The sequence below is a fragment of the Neovison vison genome, chromosome X (genome assembly GCF_020171115.1).
Source record: "Neovison vison isolate M4711 chromosome X, ASM_NN_V1, whole genome shotgun sequence".
NCBI classification, from domain to species: Eukaryota; Metazoa; Chordata; class Mammalia; order Carnivora; family Mustelidae; genus Neogale; species Neogale vison.
The window spans coordinates 52634819-52652955 of record NC_058105.1 but is presented as its reverse complement, the minus strand read 5'-3'; the positions used below and the strand labels follow the sequence as shown (position 1 = coordinate 52652955).

At 33.7% G+C, this 18137-nt stretch overlaps 1 protein-coding gene across 4 annotated transcripts in view; it reads left to right on the top strand.

The window, feature by feature from the left end:
• Positions 1-18137, top strand: part of DIAPH2 (diaphanous related formin 2) — a 980408-nt gene that overhangs the window by 233847 nt on the left and 728424 nt on the right. For all 4 annotated transcript variants that reach the window (XM_044235543.1, XM_044235542.1, XM_044235544.1 and 1 more), the window contains 3 exons: positions 2349-2485; positions 4404-4512; positions 17734-17844. In XM_044235543.1, the coding sequence (XP_044091478.1) occupies positions 2349-2485; positions 4404-4512; positions 17734-17844 (357 nt within the window). The remainder of the gene's footprint in view (positions 1-2348; positions 2486-4403; positions 4513-17733; positions 17845-18137) is intronic.

Genomic DNA, 18137 nt, shown 5'->3' with positions numbered 1-18137 from the left:
CCCTTAGTTTTTTGCAACAGAATTATGCAAAATCTGATCTCTTTACAAGAAGGTACTTAATGAACACTATATCTCCACAATTAAAGATGAATCTCTTTCTCAGTTGAGGGAAACAAAGAAATAATAAAAGAGTACAGTACTAGAAATTGGGAGATGCAGTACATGCTTTACCACTAAGTTGAATGGCCTTTGGAAAATCACTTGAAGTTTCTGTCGGTCCCCTCATCTGTAAAATTAGCTGTAGGACCCTTTGTTTTAAATTCTTATTGACTTGCATTGTCAATTCTCATAGCTTATAGGACACTAAATAACTGTAATCAAGATCATCACTAGAGAAAGTCATAATAGGGAAATTTCCTGTAGAGCTTTTTCCCATAGGACATAGTTGATATGTGAGTATATAATTACTATTACTTAAGAGTTTGGCAGTTTTGAGCACATGATGGTTTGACTTAGATTATTCTAAATTAAGGTTAACCTATAGTTAGGACATGTTAGTATCCTGGATATAAATGCTCAGAATATGAATAAGTAGTGAATCTTAAATTATAGGCATGCGAAACAACAGGCATTAAGTATACATTCAGAATTAAAAAAAAATAAAGTATAGTGATATATCCACTTCATGTTGGAATAAATTTTCATAAAACATGAAACTTTCATCTGAAATAACTTAAATTTCATATTTGTTGGCCCCAAGGAGTTTAGATTACCTTCTTCAAAAACTCTTTTCCTTTATACCAATGATGTTTTAATAGAATCATAAAAGGATCAAAAGCAAAGCATTGCCTCTTAACTTCCATTGCTGAAATATTGCACTTGTGTTTATATTGATGGTTTTTCATTATTTCATTTTTATTTTCAGTATGTCCCTATGTATTAGAAACTACTTTTAACTTTTAAATGAAAATTTGAGAATTTAAACAAGTTTACTCTCAATTTGATTTTCAAAGCTATTAAGTTTGGTAATTGCATGGTAATCCTCTCTTAGTTTTACACGTACATTTTTCACTTATTTTCCTTATTATTTAGTATCTGCTGGCTACCTTTATACATGCTTGCCCATTCTGTTTTCTTTGCTTCTTTTTAATCTTGTCTCTCATTTCTTTTCTTCCCCCTCCTCCTCCTCCTCCTCCTCTTTTTTATTTTGGCTTTGTCTCTGTATGTATTATTTTTTATGACCTCTGTTAAATTTATATTTAAGAGCTTTAGCTATGTTCTCCTTCTCTACCCGCCCCCCCCATTCTTTTGGAAGTTAAATTAGGCACCATGAAAATATTCATATATTTATTACTCAACTAAAAGTTATACTTGCAGTGACAATTTGATCAATGAAAATGTCAGATTTTTACCATTAAAACTAAAAAGAAGCAAACATTTCATAAGAAATCTGAGAAATACTTTGTGGGAGAAAGGTCAAAGAAAATACCTTCTAAATGTAGTGAAAATTGAAGTTTTAGCCTTTTATGTATTCGTTTATCCATTCTTATAGTGCACACTTTTGTGGTTGTATTTGAGCCTAGAAAACAAATGAAAATGGTGTCTCCTCTGTTCACTCTGACACTTAACCAAAATCCAGGCTCCATTTACCTGGGTTCATAGCTTTTGTAATGCAACACAGCTTCTCAAAGGGGGAGGATAATAGATGGTATGGGAAAACCTATACAAAGGCTTATTGCTTCTTTAACTGGCATATAGTATACAAAAGAGCTTTACATTTTACCCTTTTTGTTCAGTTTAATTTTCCACACAAACATTGGAGAATTTAACCATGAATTCTAGACATCTGCAGGAAGACCCAATGACATAAGTAGAATTACTTAAGAAAATCATATCAGGGTATGCCTGGGTGGCTCAGTCTGTTAAACATCTGCCTTTGGCTCCGGTCATGATCCCAGGGTCCTGGGATCGAGTCCTGCATCAGGCTCCCTGCTTCTTGGGGAGCCTGTTTCTCCCTCTCCCTCTGCAGCTCCTTCTGCTTGTGTGTATGCTCTTTCTCTGTCAAATAAATTAATAAAATCATAAAAAAAGAAAATCATACCAGCATGTACTTTACATGTTTTTCTTTGTTAAAGAAATACTGAGTATTCACGTATTTCTCCCAAAGCTTTATGGAATTTTTAGGCAGGCTAATGTAAATCATATCTGATAAGGGAAAAGACTCCCAAGATACAGTCATTTAAAATTAAAAAAAAAGATAAGTAACTGAATTTGAAAAACATTCATACAATTAGATAGAACCTCATTATGGGGGTATATATTTTTAGAAGATCATTGTAAGTTCCTTTTTAAATTAAAGATGTGTTGCAAATACATTTTGAATGAAGGTTCTTTTTTTTTTCCTTTAGTTTGGACTGCAAAGAATTCTAGGAGATGAAAGGAGTCTTTTGCTTTTGGCAAGAGCAATTGATCCCAAACAACCCAACATGATGACTGAAATAGTAAAAATACTTTCTGCTATTTGCATTGTTGGAGAGGAGAACATGTAAGCATTGCTATATTATGTTAACTGCATGGAAAGTGGCACTTGAGAAATTAAAATTCCATATTTTGTAGTTTTCATTAGATAACTTGCATGAAAACAGTAGTACATTTTAGAAAATAATTTATTGGCATTTTATCATATCTATTTACATTTCAGCATTTTTTAAACTTTTTGAAACAAATAGATTTAAACAGATAGAATCCAAACAGGACATTCTTCAAAGTTGGATTCAGAGTGAATGGATAGAATTTTATCTAGGTGAAGGTAAAGTAGTCGTTAGAAAAATAGGCTGAATACAGAGACACACACACACACACACACACCTCGCATATGCCCATTATAAAATTTGACTTCTTTAACTCACTGAATTGACTAGATGCTTTTATTGCTCTATTATTTTATTTAAAATAGTATTTTACTTTATCTGCCTGTAATAAGTGAAAAAATAATTATGTATAAAGGGAAGTAAATTAACCTTTTAAAAAGAAAGAACAAAAAGACCATTTGCATTTATTCAAAGTGCATGTACGTGTTAACTTTAAGAAATTGTTGTTGAATGTACCTTAGTTTATACCTTTTCAAGGAAATAATATTGACTGAGAAGCAAAATTTCAGATCTGATGTCATTAACTAGTTAGTATGGAACCATTGTGATAAAGAGTGAAATATCTGCTAAGGACACGAGCTAAAATATTTCTTTGAAATTTTGTGTGACAGTAATAATTCAGTTTCAATCAGAACAAGGCTATGCAAAGATTTCAGAATATTCTAATACATTGACTTTTTCATACCTATTAGAATAGCATGAGATCTTGCTTAATGCTGCTTAGTGTCCTCAGAGACCAAAAGCCAAACACTAAACAAAAATATTATCAGAGAGCATTAACTCTTACCTTACTGAGAACAAACTAAGAATGAGCTAACATATGCAAAAGTAGGAGATCTTTAGGTTTTATAGAAAAATCAGTTTATATATGAGTAAAAAGTATTTTTCTTGTCAATTGGATTTTCAACACTTAATTCATATAATACATCCTATTGTGGTATAGTTGTAGCTATAGTTTGATAAACACAGTATACTTCATAGAGGTTAATTTGATTCAGACACTATAGCAATAGTTTCCAGTATTTTAGTTCATGTAAATAGTTGTCTTGTGCTATGTAATTATAGATGTCCTCTAATTACCTAGACTTTCCTCTTTCAGTCTTTCTTTCTTATTCCATTTTCAAAGAATGTTGATTTTTTAAGTTGTTTCAGATGTACTTGCTCTTTCTAGTATTTTATTATAAAATCAGTCTATTTACATGTGGAAAAAGTTTTAATAATCATAGATGTCGTATTATGCTTAAATCATTATTAATATTTATGTTAACATATGAAATACCAAACCTGGAATTTTAAATTTCAGTATTTATCAAATAAAGTTTTAAAAGATGTTACCCAGGAAATTTATATTCCTCAAAGTTTTTTAATTGAAGTTTCATTTATTTAAATAATTGAGTTTTCGTTTTGCTGTCCTAAAATTATTTAAATCTATCAGTATTTGACTTGTAGAAATATGTGGATAGGAACAGAACTCTTTCTTTTAAAAGGTTATATTTATTTATTTGACACAGAGAGAGAGACAACTGGAGAAGGAACACAAGCAGTGGGAGTGGGAGAGGGAGAAGCAGGCCTCCCGCTGAGCAGGGAGCCAGATGTGGGCTGAATTCTGGGACCCTGGGATCATGACCTGAGCTGAAGACAGATGCTCAGAGACTGAGCCACCCAGGTGCCCAGGAACACAACTCTTAAATTGCAGTGGTCTCTATATACATCAAATGCCAGAAAGAAACTAAGACTGAAAAAAAGAGATAACCCATATTCATGTGTGTGTAAGATGGATTTCTCATTTCTGCTTTCTCCCCCACCCCATAGTCTAGATAAACTTCTAGGGGCTATAACTACAGCAGCAGAAAGAAATAATAGGGAACGATTTTCACCAATTGTGGAAGGATTAGAAAATCATGAAGCTTTGCAATTACAGGTGAGTTGGTTTTGTCTTAAGTTGCTTCTGGGGTTTATATTTAAAGTACTCATTTTGTATGACACCCAACTCGTTCTTAACTATCATTTAAATGGAATGGAACATAAAAATGAAATTCTTCCTATTGCTTGGTCATTTATAAAAGCTAGAAGTTTTAGAATGACAACTTGTTTAAAATTAGGAAAAGGACTTCTGGTTACTATAAATATGGTATTCAGTAAATAATAAAATAAACCATGAAGATTAAAACTTTACCAGTAATCAGAGCAACAAGGAAGAAGTTTAGCCAATAGTATTAGCCTAACAAATATTGATGAAGTCTTTGTATTACTCTAGAAATTTAGGAAATCTAAGCATATCTTTATGCCATCACACAACATTCAGAAGTCTGACTCACCAGAATAAGGTGGGGACTCAATTGCAATTCTTTGGTCAGAGTCTATCTAATTAGCTCTGTGTATACCCAGCCTAAACGTCTTATTTAGAAAATGACAAAACTCACTATCTTTTCTTAGATGGTTTCATGAAATAACCCATTTTATGAAAGATGACTTTGTTCTTGAGCGATGAGAACTCATATTTATTGGCCATATTTATGGTAAGAGATCATAGACTAGCATTTTAACTTACATATATTATCTGATTAAATTCTCACAACAACCCAGCTGTGCAGGCACTTTTATCATCTCCATTTTGTTTATAAGATGAATAGGTTTATTTAGAGTAGATAACTTTTCTAAGCTGACATAGCCTGTAAGTGGTGGAGTCAGAATTTGACATCAGGTTTTTTGTTCTTCAATTTTCATTTCTTTTAGACAGTGTTTACCATTTAATGCACCATGGGGAACTCTTTCTGAATTATTTTTTTAAACTCCTGTAGTATCATTCAACAAAGGTAATGTAGTTTTGGAATATAGGTGAGGTTTGATAGAGTCTGGAACCAATGGCCAAGAAAGAATTCTTGAGATGTCTTTGGTGCAAAATGGTGGGTTTTTTTTTAAAGCACAGGGACAGGACTCATGGGCAAAAAGAGATGCTGTACCTGGGTTGAGAGGGTTACTGATTATATACTTGGGAGTCGGGGAGGTGAGGAAAAGCCAGGTTTTCCAAAGAAATTTCATATGCCAAAGAGGACCTGCAGGTTATAAGGACATTTAATTGTATCTGCATTTCCTTCTAGAAATTAAGTTATTGCTAAGAATGCCTTTTTCTTATAAATCACTAAGACTTGTAAACTGAGGAAGACACTTATCTTACAGGACTGTAATCTTTATAAGTTAACCATTTTTTTTCCTTCCCTTAGTTTAGGGCAGCTAGGTGTGCCTGAGGAATGTCACACATATCTCACCTGAGAATGGGTGAGGGAGGTTTGTGGGGCATCAGCTTGTGCTTTGTCCTTAGCTTCCCTTCTGCTCTCTTATCAAAGAGAAGATGGTTCCACATTTAATTTTATCAAGTTATTTAGTAGTGACTGTTTAAATGTTAAAATTTCTCATCTGATGTAAAACAATTTACTTTCTCCTTTTTTTGTTGTATTATAAAGTATTAGGGTTTTTTGTTTGTTTGTTTGTTTTGCCAAGGTTTGAAACTAAAGAGATAGATGAATTGGCTTGTCCAAAGAGGATGCTATAGTTTTACAAAACTATAATCTCTCTTTAAATATTTAAGGATCTTTGTTAATTGTTACTTCTCTGACTATGATGATCATTTTGAATAAACTCTTATGGTGTGTCTTTCATATCCATTGTATCACATTTTTAATAGTTGGAATATTTCCTTCTATCATTGATGATGTTAGTGTTCAAAGCTCATGACCAAAAAAGAATTCTTGAGAAGTCTTTGGTGCAAAAAGGTGATTTTATTAAAGCAAGGGGATAGGACCCCTGAACAAGGAAGAGCTGCACTGGCGTCATAAGAAGTGGCCCGTTATATACTTTCAAGTTCGGAGGGGGTCAGTGATAACATAAATCTCTAAGGAATTTTGGAAGCAAGGTTTCCAGAACCTTGAAGGGGCTAGCTGTTGTTAGGAAAAGATTATTTATTACTATCTAATAAAACCTTAGTTATGAGACCCTTTAAATGTATATCAGTGGGTCATATGCTTGGGGGATGATAAAGGAAGTTTCTAAAGGAATTTTTTTTTTATGTTAAAGGTTACAAGATCCTGGGGGTCAGCTAAGATTCCCTTTAGATTTGTGTTTAGCAGAGCATTAATATCCAGGCAGCTGAGTTCCTAGAGGAAGGTCACTGCCCATTTTAAGGACTTGTGAAAGGGCTACAAGTTGTAAGGGAATTTAATTTTTCTTTCCCCTTTGTATCCTATATCACTGTTTCCCTTATATACTTATTATAAAATTTATCTCAAAATTTTTAATATTTCTACTGAAAGATTTGAAAACTGTACTTTTTAGATGAGTTCTTGAAATCTTTGTTCTTATTCCTATAGTTGGGCTTACCTAACTAAATTTCACTGGCATTCAGTCATATATAGGAGTTTCTACTTGTCTTGCAATGTTTAAGAGGAAGTAAGTATTTTAGATATATTTAAAGTTTTCATTACTCACTCAGATGACTCACTCAAAACCACACAGCTGTTGACGGGTAGAGCTATAATTTGAAACCAGGTGTTTATGATGCAACATTTGTATACTGCATTTTCTGAACTTTAAAATGACACCCCTCCATAGAGTAGTTCACCCCAACCAGTAAGATAGAAATGACAATTGCTAGCCTTCAAGAAATTGGATTGAATAGAATGATAAAATGGCAAATTGTTGACAGGTAGCATATAGAAGAATTACATACATCTTGCTAGATATTCAAGAAATTGTTTAATACTGATTATACATGCAAACATATACAAGTCATAATTTGAAATTTCCTATTTTGATGAGCTAACAATTAGTAATTTGTTATATACAGAGCCTGTTACTCTTACAAGAATTGTGACATGGGTTTATTTATTTGGACTGTCATGTGATTGAAAAAATATCATCTAAAGTTCAAAAATATATTCAGAATACAGAATAAAAACCAAAGTCTAAAAAAATAATTAAATGATTAAAATTATCAATTTTAAAATATTAAAATTATTAATTATTAAAATAATTTTAAAATGTTGTTTAAAATATAATTAATGCTGTATTTTAACAGAATTACTTCCTGAGACTCTGATAACATTTTGAGAATTCTCAGGATACTACAGAAACAGTAAAAGTAATTCTATTAAAATATAGCAATAATTTTTTAAAAAAAGCTATATGCATTTTTCTCTTTTTAAATTTTAAAACATATTGTTAACTTCTTACAGAGGTTTTTAAGCTCATCTTTAAATTAAAATTATGTCCTTGTGGTAGTATTTTCTTTATCTTCAATAGTTCAACTAAGAGACAATAAATGATATATCTCCGTAAGCTTTCTTCATTGACTTCCCTTTAGCTTAATGCGTTCTCAGTTCTCACCCATACTACAACACCTTTTGATCTCAGTTATTCTTCAAACTAGCCTCTCATCTTCCTTATTTTATAGTCCCAGTCTAAAAGAATCATCTAAAAGAATCATCTATTGTTGTTTTCTGTGTTTCCTAAATTAATTCTCACAACTTAACATTTTCAGTTCTTAAAAAGGTTGGTAGTGATCCTCTAATTTCAAAATCCAATAGCCTTTCTCTAATCATCTTGTAACTCTATTAATCACCTCCCTCTTTGAAAATTTTACTGCCTTTGGCTTTATTGACCCCGTTCTTACCTTCGGACTACTTTTGTTTTTTCTCTTTTTCATGTGTTTGTCCTCCTCTTGGATATTTTGTTTTCTCTGGTCTATCCTTGGCTATCTTCTAGTATTATTTTTGTTTAGACATACATACGTACACTTGCATATGCACAGAAACATATATTTTATCTTCCTCATAAATATTCTCATTGCTTCTCTAGCTTTATCATCCAGCTATATTCTAGCAGTTATTCATAATTGTAATTTCATTTCATCTCTCTCTCTATTCAAACCTATATGCCCAAATGCTTAATTATATGGCCTACAGGCAACACAAAAATGAGAAATTAAAGATAGCATTTATAAGTTATATACCAATATTCTAATACTTTACATATGTTACCTCATTTTAAACCTCACAACAGTTCTATGAGAAAGATAGTAGTATCCCCATTTTGTAGATGAGTAAATAGGCTCATCGAGGTTAGATAAACTTTCAAGGATCACGGTATAATTTGGAGACAAAAGTCCATATTGGACACTAGGGAGTTTGGTTCCAGAGTATATGGTCTTAACCACTACATGTTACCTCTTCTTATCAAAACTAAGCAAGTAGCCTTACACATCTTAGTAGATTCTTTTTTTAAAAATTTAAAAAAATTATTTATTTATTTTTAAAATTTCTTTTCAGTGTTCCAGAATTCATTGTTTATGTACCACACCCAGTGCTCCATGCCAGGCATCTCTTTGTTACATCATAGCTCACTAACTCACATATTTTTAAAAAATATTTTATTTATTTAACAGAGGGAGAGAGATCACAAGTAGTCAGAGAGGCAGGCAGAAGAGAGAGGTGGGAAGCAGAATTCCTCCTGAGCAGAGAGCCTGACGATCCCAGGACCCTGAGATCATGACCTGAGCCGGAGGCAGAGACTTAACCCACTGAGCCACCCATGTGCCCCTAACTCACATATGTAATCACAGCCCTGAGTCAGCAAGGAAACAGTTGTATCTAGGATATTTTGTTTAGAAATATGGGAATTATCTAATTCATTTCTGAAAGTGTTCTGTGCAAAGACAAGTGTTGCTGCTTACATAGACAAACCCTCAGATATATGGACTCATTCTGTGTTGCTTGATTCTTTCCATAGTGGTTCTCAAGTATTGAGATTTTACTCTAAACATACTTGTAAATTAGCTACTAGTGTCCTTATACCATCATATATGAGGAAGTAGCCTTGGATAAACATTTATCATGTCAGTACCAGTACATTTATAGTAAAACAAGGAGCTACAGCTTGTGAAGAAGGAAAAAATTTGTGAAAAAGTAGATGAGTGTGTTAAATAGTAAGTGTTGAATGAATATCTGATATCACTAAGAAAATGTGTTCTATTTATTGACAGTTTTAAATTATGACCATTTTAAAAGTTGAATTAGTATAATTGGGGGTTGTATAGGTATATTTTTGCAATATCTTCATTTGTCAAGCACTTACAAAAGTAACTTCTGACATAAAGAAGGATGCCTTTCATTTTATATCTATTTCAAAGTTGAGTAATTGTCAAATCTAAGATTTTTTTTCTAATGGAGAGTCACTAGTGACCTCCATAATAAAAAAAGCATGACCCTTTTTAAGTTGTCATATTGGCTTCTCCAGTATCATGTGACACTATGTCTAACAAAGCTCTCTCCTCCCTCAACTTCAGTGATACAGTGGACTCAGTGATACAGTGACTAAATTCTCCTTGTTTTTCTTTTACCTATATTTTACATTTTAAATCTTCTGTCTTGAATCTTCTGTCTCTATGCTTGGCCCTTAAATATACTGCTTTCTAAGAACCTGATCCTTAGTTCTTTGGTTCTTTGCTTTCCCATTTTGTATGTTGTCCTTAGACAGCCCCATCCATTCTTATGACTTCCATCTAGCACTTCTATGTGATGAATTTCTATGTACTCATCTTATTGCAATCCTTCTAACTCAGACTCCATATGTTCAGTTGTCTCCTGACTGAATTTCAAATTCAGTTTCATCCTTAATTATACTTACCTTCCTTTTCTTCATCCTTATCCTTCTAACTCCAATCACCTCTCCAATTTTAACCTGCTTTCTTTTGTAGTCCCAGTCCTAGTTAACTTTAGCATTATCTACCAAGTTGCATAAACGAGAAACATAATAATCATCTTTGAATCTACTCTTCCTCCTTTCACCATTCCTTCAATTACCAAATCTTACCAATTCTAATTTTGTAGTGTTGTTCTTTTTGTTCATTTGTATGGTATCCTTTTCCTTCCACCCCTTCTGCCAATTCTTTGTTTCAGTGCATTGTCATGTCTCATTATTTTGCCATTTTCCTGGACTCTTAAATAGCCCCCTTTAAATCATTTCCCACAGACTTAAACTTCTGAAATGCAGTTCTTGTCACATCACTGCTTCAAATTCAAGAAAGTCTTTCTATAGCTTCTAGGATAAAAGTATAATCTTAGTCTACACACAATACTTCATCATCTGATTGTTGTTTTCTCTGTGACTTCATGTTTCATCACTCTTCTCCTTATACTTTTTGGTCCAGTCCTACTGTGTTCAGTTTCCTGAACATTTTATGCTGTTTTATCCTTCTACCTTCCTACCTTTGTACATGGCTTCCTCCTGCCTGAACTCTTTCTCCATTTCTTGACTTAATTAATAACTCCCTCTGTATGTTTATATATTTCTTGGTTGGTACTTATTTGACTTAAACCATCTTTTTCCCTAACTCCTGCTGGGCTAAGATAAAGAAAGACCTTGTTAATATCAACAAAGTACTTAATAAGGTCAACTGTGTGACAGTGTCAATAAAATTTTAAAAGCACACTTTGTCACAGCTAATGGCAGTATGGATAATCTGTCTGAGAATGCCCTGGAGTTGGCAGTTACTATGCTCTATAGCTCTTTGAATTGTGATCAAACAGATAGATAGATGCTTGCATAGTTTTTGGAGCTGAAAAGTTAAAATAAACAAAAGGTTTTAGCATTTTCTCAATAATTTTATGAAGCTGTTTTGTGTTAAAATAGTTCCCCTCTCTTCCACTTAACTAAGAAACTGAATACAATTTTTTTTTTTTTTTTTTGGTAATGATAGGTCTCCTGCCAATAAAATTTGACATGTCTAATTACCAGTTACCCATTATATTTTAATCATTTTATTGAGGACAATTAGAGGTTATACAGAAAACCCTAAACAAATGTGGAGCCTTGCCTTTAGAAAGTTTATAGTCTCTTTTGTGATACTTCACACTGTGCATCACATCCCATACCCCAGGATGAGGACAATAACATCCTGTGACTAAAGAATGTAAATGATTAACCATGTAGAAATGGAGATCATTGTAATGCAAATAAAAAAACTTACTATTTTTAGGGATTAGAAATCAAAATTATGGTCCTAGCTTACCGTATTTATTAATAATGGATTAAAGTCACTGACTTACTATGAAGTTTAAATTTTAATTCTCATGGAAGCTTTATTTAAAACAGGTTTGGCAGACCATTTTGAAGCTTAAAGCTATTAAAAAGAAACTAAGCAAGAAAAAGAATCTGGATAGTGGACTTCGTGATACTCAATTCAAAGGCACTTGTTTTCTTTCCAGTCCAAGGAAAAATGTTACTCACTAATGCCAGATTTGTACATTGTAGTGTTGTAGAAAGAATTGAAAACTAAAGTCATGAGATAATAAGTTCTAGTCTTATCTTTATGGCTTATTATTAGCTATATGATCCTGGGCAAATTAACTAATCTTTCTAGGTTTTCAGTTTCTTTACCTTTAAAAGCATATCGAACCACAGTATTTAGTATTTTTGAGTAGCGTTCTGCTTTAAAATCACACGATTCTTCGTTTTCTTTTTTTTTTTTAAGATTTTATTTATTTATTTGACAGACAGAGATCACAAGTAGGCAGAGAGGCAGGCAGAGAGAGAGGAGGAAGCAGGCTCCCCACCAAGCAGAGAGCCTGATGTGGGGCTTGATCCCAGGACCTTGGGATCATGACCTAAGCTGAAGGCAGAGGCTTTAACCCACTGAGCCACCCAGGCGCCCCAGTTCTTTGTTTTCTATATCTGGGGTTAGATTTTCTTTTTCTTTGAAAGCATACTGAGTTTTCATTGTAAGCAGACAGTAATAATTTTAAAGAGATATATACTTGGAAGTTGAACTTACCAATTATCAAGACTTCATTATTAGGGAATGAATTTTGTACTTCTTTGGAGCCTAGGTTTTAGATATTAGGCCAGAAGACTTCATTAAAGTCTCCAGTACAGTGCTATCCAATCAAGCTTTCTGCAGTATCCAGTATTTGTGGTGTCCAGTATGGCAGCCAGTAGACACATGTGGCTGTGGAACACTTGAACTATTGCTGGTGTGACTGAGCAACTGAATTTTTCCTGTTAGTAATTGTAATTAAGCTAAATTTACATTGTGGCTCTGGATTGAACAATGTAGCTCTAGTGTGTGTGTGTGTGTGTGTGTTTGCATGCATATGTATGCTGAATAGGGAGTGGGGTGGCAGAAAGTAAAGGAGAGTGGGAGACCATTATTCTGGATAATAGGATGCTGCCCATACTTCATGAAATGAAATGTAACACATTTCAGGAACTGTTTTCTACCTTTCCTGTTTTTTTTGTTTCATTTTTTGTTTTTTGTTTTTTTGTCCTTTTGCATTTTATTATGAATTTTGATAACTACTATGTCTTTTTAATAGAGATATAAATGACATAACCATTTTATATACTAGACAGTATATTGTTAAAATAATTGTATGCTGGACTGCCTGGGTGGCTCAGTCTGTTAAGTGTCTGCCTCCAGTACCAAGATCAAAGCCCTGGATGATCTCCTTGCTCATCAGGGAGTTTGCTTCCCCCTCTCCCCCTCCTCCTGCTCCTTCTCTCTCTCTCTCACTTACTCATGCTCTCTCTCAAATAAATAAATAAAATCTTTAAAAAACTAGTTGACTATTTTTCTCCTTGAGGAGAACACAGGCAGCAACCTCTTCGACCTCAGCCGCAGCAACATCTTCCTAGGAACATCGCCAAAGGCAAGGGAAGCAAAGGCAAAAATGAACTATTGGGATTTCATCAAGATCAAAAGCTTTTGCACAGCAAAGGAAACAGTTAACAAAATCAAAAGACAACTGACAGAATGGGAGAAGATATTTGCAAATGACATATCAGATAAAGGACTAGTGTCCAAAATCTATAAAGAACTTAACAAACTCAACACCCAAAGAACAAATAATCCAATCAAGACATGGGCAGAGGACATGAACAGACGTTTCTGCAAAGAAGACATCCAGATGGCCAACAGACACATGAAAAAGTGCTCCATATCACTCGGCATCAGGGAAATACAAATCAAAACCACAATGAGATATCACCTCACACCAGTCAGAATGGCTAAAATCAACAAGTCAGAAATGACAGATGCTGGCGAGGATGCGGAGAAAGGGGAAACCTCCTACACTGTTGGTGGGAATGCAAGCTGGTGCAACCACTCTGGAAAACAACATGGAGGTTCCTCAAAATGTTGAAAATAGAACTGCCCTATGACCCAGCAATTGCACTACTGGGTATTTACGTTAAAGATACAAACGTAGTGATCCAAAGGGGCACGTGCACCCAAATGTTTATAGCAGCAATGTCCACAATAGCCAAACTATGGAAAGAACCTAGATGTCCATCAACAGATGAATGGATAAAGAAGAAGTGGTATATATACACAATGGAATACTATGCAGCCATCAAAAGAAACGAAATCTTGCCATTTGCGACAACATGGATGGAACTAGAGCGTATCATGCTTAGCGAAATAAGTCAAGCGGAGAAAGACAACTATCATATGATCTCCCTGATATGAGGAAGTGGTGATGCAACATGGGGGCTTAAGTGGGTAGGAGAAGAATCCATGAAACAAAATGGGATAGGGAGGGAGACAAACCATAAGTGACTCTTAATCTCACAAAACAAACTGTGGGTTGCTGGTGGGAGGGGGGTTGGGAGAAGGGGGTAGGGTTATGGACATTGGGGAGGGTATGTGCCTTTGGGTAAATTGGAAGGGGTGGTGAACCATGAGAGACTATGGACTCTGAAAAACAATCTGAGGGGTTTGAAGTGGCGGGGGGTGGGAGGTTGGGGTACCATGTGGTGGGTATTATAGAGGGCACGGCTTGCATGGAGCACTGGGTGTGGTAAAAAAATAATGAATACTGTTTTTCTGAAAATAAATAAATTGGAAAAAAAAACTTGCTGACTATTTTTCTAATTAACTTACAGTTTCAAAACTGGATATTTCTAGTACATTAAACATGATGCAATAGTTAAATTTTCTTATCTTACCCATCCTTAAAATCTTTTGTCATGTGAATCTATGAATGGAGTTAATGAGCCATCTGGAGTTAATTATTCTGTATTTGGAGTAAAATGATATGGTTGAGAATCGTGAGTTTCCCCCTTACTGTGTAACCATGTATAAGTTACCTGCTTTGAGCCTTAGCTTCATCATCTGTGAAATAAGGATAATAGTAATACTGAATTTGTATGGTTTTTATGAGGATGAGACTAGATGGTGAATTATATAAAGCCTCTAATACTGTTTGTATAATAATAATGATGATGAAGAAAATAGTTTGGGGTTCTGTATTTAACTATGAATTCAGATTCTACATAATGGGTATTTAGTGTTTGTAATTTAATACTGATATATTCTGACATTGAAACTAATTATATTTTTAAAATTTAATTTTGTATTTGTAAATGACAATTATTTTGGTTTTGGATTGATTTTATTTCTGTCCTCTAAAAAGGACAATGATTCTGTGGTAGCCTGAAGGAATGGAGATAAGGTATTTTTTTTTGTTCTCCACATTAAAATATAAATATTTCTATAAAAGAGTATCACTTTAGGGGCACCTGGGTGGCTCAGTTGGTTGGGCATCTGCCTTTTGCTCAGGTCATGATCCCACGGTCTTGGGATCAAGCCCTGGGTTGGCCTCCCTGCTCAGCTGGGAGTCTACTTCTCCCTCTCCCTCTGTCACCCTGCAAACCGCCTCCCCCTTGTGTTCTTTGTCTCGCTCTCTCTCAAATATATAAATAAAATCTTTAAAACAAAAGGAATATCACTTTAGGAGAAAATGTTGGGAAATGACATGATGGTATAACTATTCTGCTTAGCTTATTTGTAATTAATTAGATATCTGTTAGAATTTGATAAACAATAAATAGTACATTGATAAACCAGTGCCATTACCTGTTTAAAATACTGGCTTCAAAGTGTATCCCAACTTCTTTTTTAGCATTCAGTTATATATTTATACATCATAGATAAAGTAAGTAATAGCATTGCAACATTTCCTATTAAATGTAAAGTTATTTTGATGTTGATACATTCATTAATTTTATTGACTTACTATATCATCTTTTAATCTAAATACTTTGTATAAAGGTACAATTCTAAGATTCATTAACTTGTTTCCTATGGAAATGTTCTCTTGTAGAGTTTTAACACAGGCCATTAAGCTAGAATATCTTCTGGTAAAAACAGTCCTAGCAGATGGCAACTTTTCTCTCTATTAATTTTGGATTGGACATGTGCTTTGGCTTGTTTGGTCATGTCATAGTTGTAATGTTGAACAAGGATCATTCAAGCAAATGGGATGATAATGTAGCTCTGGACATGTATAGTATATAATCTTATATCCCAGCCTATGGAAACTAAAGACTTAGGTATTTTCTTGCTTTAAATAGAAAGGTTAAGTGATCCATTAAGGTATACATGTCATAGTAACTTATCTGAAATGTCTTTTAAGATAATACCTGGTTTTGGGGTGCCTGGGGGCTCAGTGGCTTAAAGCCTCTGCCTTCGGCTCAGGTCTGTATCTCAGGGTCCTGGGATCAAGCCCTGCATCGAGCTCTCTGCTCAACAGCGAGCCTGTTTCCCCTGTCTCTCTGCCTGCCTCTCTGCTTACTTGTGATTTCTCTCTCTCTGTCAAATAAATAAATAAAATCTTTAAAAAAAACACAAAAAACAGTTTAGTCTTAAAAAAAAAAAAGATAATACCTAGTTTTGGCAAGTATTTAATCAGTGGTCTTAGTGTTTCCTATTGACATTTGAGCATTCATAGGCATTGGACGACATTGTTGAATTATGTTTTAGATATCTAGTAATGTTAGAAACAACTTTAGTCATCACTTTTAAAGCATGCAGCTTTTGATTTTTGAGCCTGAATATGAGGTAGATGGACAAGTCTCCCTAAAGGCTGCTTAGATGCATAAGATATTCATAAGATAATAGATATATTAAAAAATAAACCTTTTAATCTTTTCTTTCTACTTGAAAAAAATATAATGATAGGTCTGGACAAGTCAAGTCAAAATACATTTGAAATATTTTCTTTTGCTGATTTTTTTCTCATACTAACTTTTGATTTTTTGTGTCTCCTTCTATATATACTTGATATCTTTACTAAATCTGGCATTTTCAGGAGTCCCCTCAGAGTTAGCTCTTTGAACATTGTACAGTTTGCTCATTGCTTACTTTTTCTTATTGCATGCTTTTAAGAATAATCAATTTTCTGTGCAGCTCCTCAGTCAATCTCTTAGATAGTTGCCTTAGACTTGAGCAGCATTTCCCAAAAATGCTATCAGGAATAATGTATGGATCACCTGGCAATTAGTATTTTGTTGATTCCCTTCTAGCTTGCAATTACCAGGAAATAAGTCCCCTTTTAAAATAGGGAAACTCAATATCAGAAGGTAAGAAAAACCAAACCTTTCTGACAGTGTCAATGTAATTAATGAATCACCTTCACTTGAAAACAAGCCCTTACCTTCACTTTGTCCTGCAATGTACATTGGTGCATTGGTGTCACAGTGCCTTTTAGTTGATTTAAATTCAGGTGCACTCATTTTTATACTTGGTGAATTAATTCATCTTAATCATATATTTTAGTACTCTATACTTTTTGCAAGTCCATCCCAATAATAGGAGGGAGACAGTATAAATTAGTGTAATAATTTCTCTAAGTTTTCACTGTTCTCTGTTTAGTATCAGGGTACTTGTTTTGATTTATTTTAGAAAAGTGTTTATAATCATACGGAATTGAGGCCAAGTGTATTCTGGGGACAGTTGGATAGGAAAGACCCATTTCATGCTATTTTTAAAGGGCTCTATATGCAGATCTTTCGAACTTTGAGTTTTTCAGAGTTTAATATTCCTTCATATTATTTAACAAATCATACCAATACTTGACCATCCACCATAACACCATTAGAATTATTCTGGGTATTAGAAAGTGACTTTTGTTGTTTAAGCTGTAACATCATGATCATCCTTTTACTTGTATAAATATTTATATTTCTTCTAATATTTTATCGTATATGTGTGTATGATTTTAGTGAATAGAAACGCAATGATCTGAATGCACTAAGTAAATATTTCATTACTTAAAATAATTTTTAACGAATTTTGCTTTCTAAATTGCAGGTGGCCTGCATGCAGTTTATAAATGCCCTTGTCACTTCACCTTACGAGCTTGATTTTAGAATACATTTAAGGAATGAATTCCTACGTTCAGGACTAAAAACAATGTTACCCGTAAGTTGAATGTGCACATTAAGTTTGCTGATGAACTTTTTAACATTTTTCTCTCTTTAGACGAAATATTTGCGACAGATAAATGTTCCTTGCTATATATTCTTTGTAAGGCATTAGACATTTTGTAAGCTTTTCTATTTTACAGTAGTATCAGTCTTTATATACAACTGTTGAATTCAGAATTCAGCTAATGTGTCTTCAAATGATGTGGCTGTTCTGGGTTTGTTTTTTTGTTTTTTTTTTTGTTTTTTTTATTTTGTTTGTTTTCTTAAAGTTGAAAGGGAATTTCTTTT